At 42.4% G+C, this 9,513-nt stretch overlaps 1 protein-coding gene across 1 annotated transcript in view; it reads left to right on the forward strand.

Moving 5' to 3' along the window:
• The window catches only part of Hpgds (hematopoietic prostaglandin D synthase), a 47,465-nt gene that overhangs the window by 8,338 nt on the left and 29,614 nt on the right, over positions 1 to 9,513 (forward strand). Inside the window, exon 2 of the mRNA XM_008844620.3 lies at positions 1,510 to 1,651. Within this exon, the coding sequence (XP_008842842.1) occupies positions 1,519 to 1,651 (133 nt within the window). The 5' untranslated portion in view covers positions 1,510 to 1,518. The remainder of the gene's footprint in view (positions 1 to 1,509; positions 1,652 to 9,513) is intronic.

Consider the following 9,513-nt stretch of genomic DNA (forward strand, 5'->3'; position numbering starts at 1 on the left):
ATAATTTTTTTTTAAAAGAGTGGACGTTGAAATTTAGCCCAAAGGCACAGAGTAACTAAGTAGAATTCAGTTTCAAATGAAAATGTTTATAGGTTGCCTGGTCCTATGAAACCACATACCTTCCACTATAAGTACTTCAAATCATTGTTTATAAAGTGACAAAATGAGACCACAGAAAACTCATAAAACTACATATGACAGTAGTACACTTTCTGACATGTGAGAAGTTTGCTTTCTCCCCCTACAGAGGGATGGAGTAGCTGACTATCCTCTCATCGCACAGAGGTTTCAACATGGGGTATGTTTGAATGGTACAAACAGCTCAGTAAGACCTGGCATTAGGAGTGCAGTGACTGAAGCCAGGCCAGGGCTGCCTCTGATGCCTAGAAGGAAAAGCTCAGTGAGGGAAGACAGGAATGCCAGCTGGGCACCTACCCAGCTGTCCTCACCATCTCTGAACTGTCACCAGAACAAGCAAACAAACAAAAATGTCAAAAGGGCAGAAACACCATGTCCTAGTTTGTTCTTCATTGCTGTGACAAAACACTCTGACTACTACCAACTTGAGGAGGAAAGGGTTTATTTATCTTACATCTCCTGAGTCACAGTTCATCCGGGAGCCCAAGGTAGGAACTCAGGGCAGGAGCCTGGAGGCAGGAGTTAGAGCACAGACCATGGAGGAACACTACTTACTGGCTTGCTCCCCTGGCCCCTGCTCAGCCTGCTTTCTTATGCAACACAGGCCCACCTGCCCAGAGGTGGCACCACCCACAGTGGGCTGGGCCCTCCCACATCACTCATCAAGAAGATGCCCCTCAGACATGGCCACAGACCAGTCCAATAGAGGCAATTCCCCAGTTGAGGCTCCCTCAACACAGGTGTGTCAAGTTGACACCAAAGCCATCCAGCACACACCATAAAATGGAAAAAAATCCTTTGCTCCATTCTCAGATATACTTTTAATATGAGTATCTGCATTTCATTAGAATGTTCCAACTGAAGCTGAGAGGGAAAGATGGTGAGAGGGGATAAAGAATAGAATGAAAGAGACAGAGGGACGGGAGCAGATCCTTTCTGGGTCAAGTCTTCCTATACATTACTAGATAGTGAGTTATAATTTTGCTTTGAAATATCTTCTAATAGCTCTAGTTCTTTCACAATATGTTTCCATAAGGGTCACCCGAGGAAAATCTAGACATCTCTAGAGTGGTGCTAAAATGTTCCCTCTTGAATGTCACCTTCTTCAGTGATGTAGCCACTGCTAAGTTACCTGCACTCTGGCACACAGCTGCCCATGCATGCTCACTGCAAATGGCTGTAATTAAAATCAATGAGTCACACATACCCAAAAGGTTTGAAAGTAGGTAGGGAACTTGGGAAGAAGAAGGAGGAGAAGAGAGAGAGTAAAGGGAGTTAAAATGATTGAAATTCATGATATACATGGATAAAACTGCCAAAGAATTTAAAACATACATAAAAAGAAAAAAGTTCCTTTTTTTCTCTTTACAGAATTGCACCATGCCAAGCTACAAATTGATTTATTTTAATATGAGGGGGAGAGCAGAAATTATTCGTTATATATTTGCTTATTTGGACATAAAGTATGAAGATCACAGAATACAACAGGCTGACTGGCCTAACATCAAACCAAGTAAGTGGCACAAATCGTTCCTGAATACGCTGGATCTATTTTCAGAATTTTTCTTCTTCCCTCAGGGAAATGGAAACTGGGTTCCACAGAGCTTTAAATTGAGAAGCAGCTGTTCAAGTAAACTAAATAAACATTCTGCAACTTGGCAAGTTTTCTATACAGGAGAAAACACCAATCCCGTAGAAAGAGGCTAGAAAAATACATTGGGAGCAAGCTTGGTCAGAAGAGCGGAAACTGACTGGGACAAGCTACATTTTCTGTTTCATAGTTGGAATAATTAAAGTACATAGGGTTTAGGTAATTTTTTTAGTTTTGCAACTTTGGCAAGAAAAGTTGAATTTCACATCTAGATCATTTTCATAATCAGTTATTTGTAGTACCCAATGCCAAAATCAACAACACTATGATAACTGATGTATTAACAGTGAATTGCCACATGCCCTTTTAGAAACCTAAGTTCCTTAAAAAAATCACTACCCCTGTACTCACTCTTTCTTGGCAAAAACCTCTTCACTGGTGAGATAGAGAATCTTATTTTCATTTTGTGATGGTTAAAATTGCTTGTCAAATGGTAACAGTATGCACAAGACCCATGCGACTCAATCAGACAGACAGAAAAAAAAAATTGCTTGACAGGATCTAGGATCACTTAAGAGACAAGCCTCTGGGCATGCGAGGGAGGGATTATCTAGATTACAGTAGCCTCTGGGTGTTATCTGTGAGGGATTCTCTACATGAGGTTAGCTGAGGTGGGAAGACTCACTCTGAATTCAGGCAGCATCATTCTATGGACTGGGGTCCTGAGCTGGATAAAAAAGGAGAAAGCAAACTGAGTGCAAGTCTGTGCTTCCTGACTGTGGACTCATGTGGCCAGCCACCACTTGATCATACTGCATGCTGCTCCTGTCATGACAGACTGTATCCACTGCAACTGTAAGCCAAAGTACAAACTTTTAATAGGAGGGGGAGAGCAGAAATTATTCATTATATATTTACTTACTTGGACATGAAGTATGAATATCACAGAATAGAACAGCCTGACTGGCCTGACACTAAACCAAATAAGTGGCACAAATAGTTCCTGAATATGCAGGTAGGTAAGATCTGCATTTTTTTTTTTTTTCGTCTTTTTGAGACAGGGTCTCCCTGTAGCCCCAGCTGTCCTGGAACTCACTATGTAGACCAGGCTAGCCTTGAACTCACAGAAATCCGCCTGCCTCTGCCTCCCAAGTGCTGGGACTACAGGCATGCACCACCACACCAGGCTCAGGTCTACATATTTAAGTGACTTTTGTTGGGTATTTTATCACAGCAACAGGAGAAGCAACTAATGCACTGTGCTCAAGAAAGTTCACCATTAAGTTTGCCATATGTTTCTTCTGCCATCTGTAATTCACTATTGGGCTTTTAAGGCAGTAGATATGTAATAAAGGGCGTTCATCTTATCCACAAGTGAATTCGGTAAGATGGCTATCACAGTGCAGGGATAGCACATGTAACAAATTTGCTCCTTTTTTATGTCTCTTTAAGACAGTGTCTCCCTGTAGCCCAGCTGGCCTGGAACTCAGTATGTACCAGGCTGGCCTTGAACACTGCTTCTACCTCCTGAGTGCTAGGATAAAGGCATGTGCCATGGGCCTGGTTGCTTTTACTTTTAAGATTAGCTGTTTTAAGTTTAGTATTTTCTTTGAGTGCCTCATACCTTACTCTACCTTGACTTTTCATTATGTTACTGAAAATGGAATTTCTGTATTTTCTTACTATTTTTATAGATTCTTAGAATTGAAAGAAATCTTAAAATTCATGATGGTTAAGATATAATTTCATGGGGCAGGAGAAATGGCTCAGCAGTTAAGAGCATTGGCTGCTCTTGGGTTCCCAGTAACCTAAAGGCAGTTAACAACCATCTGTAACTCCAGTTCCAGGGAATCTGATGCCCTCTTCTGACCTCTGCAGGCATTGCATGATACAAGTGTACTTACATACATGCAGGCAATACACTCATACACATAAAAAAATAAATTAAATATACTAAATTTTTAAAAAATTAAAAAGATATAATTTCACATCCTTTGAAAAACAGAGCCCCAACCTCAAATTGTATTTCAGAAGGATAGAAGAAATTTCTTTGGCACTAAATCCCAAACTGGCATCGTATCTTGCTGCATGAAGCTGTCATCAACTAGGCTCCTTTCCTGTTGCTGTGCTGCCCTTGCTGTCTCACAAAGACTATGACAGTGCCCTCTCTATAATACGCTGTAGGCCTTGGGAAATGTAAAAGCAACACGATGCTTTACTTTAACAGCGCATAATGCCATTCTCTCCTGGGAGACCCGCCGGAGCACTCTCTCAGCTCCCAGGCCCCACTGTCCCTACACCCAACCAACAAAACCAGCACAACATCCCTCCATGTTACAGTTTGAGAAATAAGGATATTTATTTGGGCTTGCCAACCATGTTTATGCTATTCAGGAGGGAGGTCACTTACAAAGGGATGAATGCCCATAGGCTCTTTCCCCTGTGTCTCGGCTGACCTTTTGAGATCTCCTGCTGCCAGTGCCCTGCCAAGATTGCAGCTTTTCTCCACTTCCCAGCTTCCTCCTGATCTGTCCTTAGATTCCTCTTCCCCGCACCCCCAAACTGAAACTGACCGATTGGGTGGGAGGAGTGACTGTCTAGTTCTTTCGGAGGACACGCCCATCCAACACAGCAAGATCAGAAAATTTCATACATCATCCCAGTTCCCCTTAGTAGGAACTTAGTCACCCGGCTGCTTACACATTACTGCAGGGAAGCTGGGAAACATGGAATTTTATTGTGGATACTTGTGTGCCCATCTAAAAATTCAAGGATTGGTAACATTTAGATGAAACGAAATGGTTACTGAGAAGTTTCTGTTGCAAATACTATTTGGTTTTGTCTCCTGTCTTAGTTATATTCCCTTTGCTGTGATAAAATATCCTAACAAAAGCAATTTAAGGGAGAAGGGCTTTGTTTTCACTCACAGCTCCAGGGGGATTAAAAACTTCTTTCGCAAGGCTCCACCTCCTAAAATCTCCACAACCTTCCTAAACAGCATCACAGGCTGGGGACCAAGTGCTCAAACGTGAGCCTGGGGAGAGCACGCCATAACATCTCCCATCCAATTTCGCTGTACTCTGCAGCATTTCAAACACTCCACAGGACGGAAGACAGAATTCTGCTCCCCCTGCTACAAACTAGACTTGACCTAATGTCCAGTCAATACATTCCATGATTAAACATTTGTAAGAGTTGTTTCTGTCTAAACCTGGTAGATTGTATGCATTTTTTCCTTTAATAACATTATTTTTTTATTAAAGGGCAAAAGCCTAAAAAGATAAATCAAGTTTGAAGACGAGAGTGTAAGGAAGCTAGAAAGGTCAAAGAATGATAAAGTGACCAAGTAGGCCCATGAAGCTCAAACATAAGCATGGAAGAAGAAAATACAAACAGAATCACTCCAGATCCCGACAGTTTCAGCAGCAACGGGGAACTCTAAAGGTTGAGCTAGAGAACTGAGTGGCAAAATGTGATCTCAGACCACCACTTCTCCAGAGTGAAGCCTCCAGTGGGTGGACAGGAAGATTCTTGGACAACAGGTATATGTGAGTGCACACAATGCATCATAAAGATGGAATGGAATTCAACAGAAGTCTACAAATTAAGGGTTATTGTTTGGTTGGTTTTTGGTTTGGTTGGGTTTTGTCCCTTCAGGGGAGAAGGACAAACTGAGTGTGGTGGCCATTGCTTGTAATCCCAGCACTGGGGAGGCTGAAGCAGGAGAACTGCCATGAGTTCCAGGCTAGCGTAGTCTACAATGTCAGATCCTGCCTCAAAAATAAAGAAAAAACAAAGCAGCAAAGCCCAACAAGCATATCAAGAAATGAAGTTGTGCACGTTGGTCCATTCCTGCAATCCCAGCACTCAGGAGGTATAGCAACTGTCATAGCAATCCCCAGTGAAAAGAATAGCAAACAAGAACACAAGCAGTAAGTATTTAAAAATTCTCCACTATTGAGGCTGGAGAGGTGGCTCAGCAGTTAAGAGCACTGGCTGCTCTTGCAGAGGACCACGGTTCAATTCCCAACACCCACATGGCAGCTAATCACTGTGTTTAATTCCAGTTCCAGGGAATCTGACATGACACCCTCTTCTGACCTCCTCAGGTACTGCACTGCATGGGTGCACCCACCTACATGCAATCATTATACTCATACACATAAAAATAAAAAAATAATAAAATATTTAAAAGTCTCCACTATTAAAAAACTTCAAGAGGCAGGAAAAACAACCGCTTTGAGGAGGCCAAGATGATTTAGTAAAGAAAAAAGAAAATTTTCAAAAACATAAACTCTTCAGAGAAAAGAGACGATATTCTACAAGTAAAACAAAACCAGGATGCTATAAAAAGGGTGTTCATGGGCAAATGGTTTTGAAATTTAAAATACAAGCAATAAGATAATAAAAATAGCTAGGTGTGTAGTGTATTCCTTTAAACTCAGCACTAGGGAGGCAGAAGCAGGCAGATCGCTGTAAGGCTAGCCTGGTCTATATAGTTCAGGCCAGCTAGGGCTACAGGGAGACCCTATCTCAACAAAACAAAAGAAAACAAAGATAAAAATAAGGATATGCCCCAGAAAATACAATAAGAGTACAAAAGGGGGGCAGGGGGAGAAGACAGATAAGTAAAACTAAAGATCTGTTTAGGCGTTCCAACTCCCAAATAGAATAGGAAACAGAAAACGGAAGTGAGACAAGCTTTCAAAAGATTCCTCCTCACACTGAATTGAATCCTGGGCTAGGGAATGTGCTAATTAGCTCAGTGGGAGAGCACTTGCCTGCTGTGTGCAAGGGTCCATCTCTAGCCCTGAAGCATTTCTCTTTTAAAATTTGTCTCCTTGTGGTTCTCTAGATTGGTTTTAGATTGACCACTTTTGCCCCTAGAGAAAATACTACTATTTCTTTTACATCAAAGTGTCTGAAGAGATTTATTTTCTTCAGGTGTCACATGAAAAAAATCCCCTGGTGAGAGAAAAATTGAGATCTTTGGGAGAATTCAGAATTAAATGCCCAATTAACTTCAATATCTGCCTTCAGCTTAAATAGTTTTCAGAGCTTCTGGTCTCTTTGATCACCACTGTGAATATCAGTCCAACCCTGTCACCTCCAACTCTGCCTGATTTAGATGCTGTTTCTGATGATCTGAGATCTATAATCTCACTGAGATTTCGGAGGAAGCTCTCTTCTGTTCTTGTGTTCCCTTTACATCTCATGGCTAGCTGTCTCTACCTCCTGAGTAGCATGCTCTGAACACGCCCATGCTGTGCTGTGTCTGTGTCTTCTTTACAATGTGTGCCTATAGTAAGACCCAGTGTGTTCCAGGCACAGAGACAGCCCAGGGTGAAATGGAACCACCACCTGGGTTAGTCAGGGATTACTAGAACCCACAGACTGTGTAGTTACAAGAGAATTGACTTGGTTGGCTTACATGGTCAGAAGCTGGTCCCATAATCTGCAGGCTGGAGAACTGGGGAAACAAGCAGCTATTCAGTCCAAGATGCTGGAAGCCTCAGAGCAAGGGGACCAGTGGTGCCACCCTTTGAGACTGAGGACATGAAGATGCCCTCAGGTCCTGAGTCCACATCTGGGGTCAGCACCACAGCCCTGCACTCTCTCTCTCAAGCAGTCGGCCATGCCTCTCTCCTGTGAAACTGTAGCACTAGCCCCTGCCTGTCTAAGGGCACTGACTGCGTTCAGGAACATCTTCCCTGCCTCAGTCTGCCAACCCGCATGCCATTTGCCTCTGGAAACACTGTCACAGACATACCCAGAAGTGTGCTTTACCAGCTTTCTAGGTGTTTCTCAATGAAAGTGGCAACCAAGATTCACCAACACAACCTCTATCAGGAGTCCAGACTTTAAGGCATTTTCCCAAGACAAGGGAGCCATTTTGGAGCTGTGTTCTCTGAGGTCCTATTGTCAGGATCACCAAATTCCTTAAAGCTTTGATAGGCTCTCCTGTGAAGTGACACCTTTCAGAACTCTGTGATTCTTACCATGTTCTTTTCTGGGACCAAATGAAGGTTTTAGCAAATCATGTTTGTGCTGTTAGCAGTTATCCCAAGGTTAGCTCGAATTCACTTGAGGCTAGGAGCTTACAGTCTCCCAAACACATGGCACTGTTAAGAGTTCCAAGGATAAATTCATTCTTCATGTTCAATAAAAATCTGCACCTAACTCCTATTGCATTTTGGTTCTAGCTCCGCATTTTAGTGATGGTCAGAATCCTTCAAAGTTGCTTCTGTTCTGCAGCTGACAGATCTGAAGACAGATATTAAAGTCAACTTAGTTCACTTTGCTGCCTTCAGGTGAATAATGTGCCACACTTCAACTCATCCTCATGAAACAGTTTTCAGAACCCTCCTTAATTTGGATACTATTCTTTTCTCTGGGCTTGCTATGGATTTTACTCTTCTCAAAATATGGCTCATAGAACTATAGGAAGAGCTGGACAAATCTCAGTTTGAATGCCTCCTGTGATGACGTGAGACCAACCTGCAAGTTCATGTTATAATGATCCATCATTACTTATAAAATGAGACTGTAGTTACCATCCATCTTGCAGGATTGTCAGTACCTGAAGACTAATGGAATATAAATTTTCAGTACAATGCTCAGCCCAAAGGAAGCTCCCTACAAGCTAGGAATGCCACCTTCCTCTTCACACACTTGGCTTCACATAAAGCCCTTCGGTTCTGTCCACTTTATTTGGAACTCTGTTTTGCTCACAACAGTACCTCAGGTACCTTGAATACCGCTTGGCATACTCACCAAGACAGTAATCAAAGTTGGTTTTATTCCTGAAGTGAAAGGAAGTCCACCTTGCACTTAGTGTGCGTATGGGAGGCATGATGGTGATGTACAAGCTCATCCCAGTCCTGTTCAAGGGTCATGGCTTATTGGTGGCACTTCATTCTTTTCCTTCTTCCCAAAGTAATTGTAAGGTCAGCCCTAGGACACTGGTTGGGAAGCTGTCAAAAGACACGGCAAGACAGCAAGGCATCCCACGGTCATTGACTTGATGTGGTCCATTAAGTCAGAAAGGTTTCAAAGACACGACCAAGTGAAAAAAGTAGTTTGTATAACATCATATACATCATGACTTATTTTGAGAGTGCCGAATCCTAACCACTACACCACTGGGGAAGAGACATTATGAATAAACGCTAGTTTTTTCTGGCTGTGACAGAACTGAGGGAAAGAAATTTGAAGGAGGAAGGCTTTCTTTTGGCTTACAGTTTCAGTGCTTTCAGTTCAGTCAGCCCACTGGTCTGGGCCAGAAGTGAGGCATGATGTCATAGTGGAAAGGGTGTGATAGAGCAGAGCCACCCATCACATAGCAGCTGGGGAGCAGCAGAGAGTCACTAGAAGAGGCTACTACCAGGATCTGAGGCATGCCCCCAGCAACCCACTTCCTCTAGGTAGGCCCCACCGCCTCACAACGTCCATCCAAAATAGAAATTCATCAACACACTAAGCCATGGATTAGACCACAGCCCCCAGGAACTGATCATCAGAAAATCTGTCACAGACACATAATGATCCCCTAGGTGCTGCTCAATTGAATGAGGTTGACAAGATTAACCAACACAGTATGGAAAATCGATTAAAATATAATGGTTATAACTACTAGTAGATTTATTTTTATTTTTTAAAATTATTTATTTAATAACCATATAATTAGAAGTATTTCATTACAACAGCGTTGACATATTCAATAACAATTTCCAGAGCTAAGATGCATCTCTTTCAAAATTGGCTGTAAATTTTTAGGTTCACAG

The sequence above is a fragment of the Nannospalax galili genome, unplaced genomic scaffold (assembly GCF_000622305.1).
Source record: "Nannospalax galili isolate Female #2095 unplaced genomic scaffold, S.galili_v1.0 scaffold441, whole genome shotgun sequence".
In the NCBI taxonomy this organism is placed as follows: Eukaryota; Metazoa; Chordata; class Mammalia; order Rodentia; family Spalacidae; genus Nannospalax; species Nannospalax galili.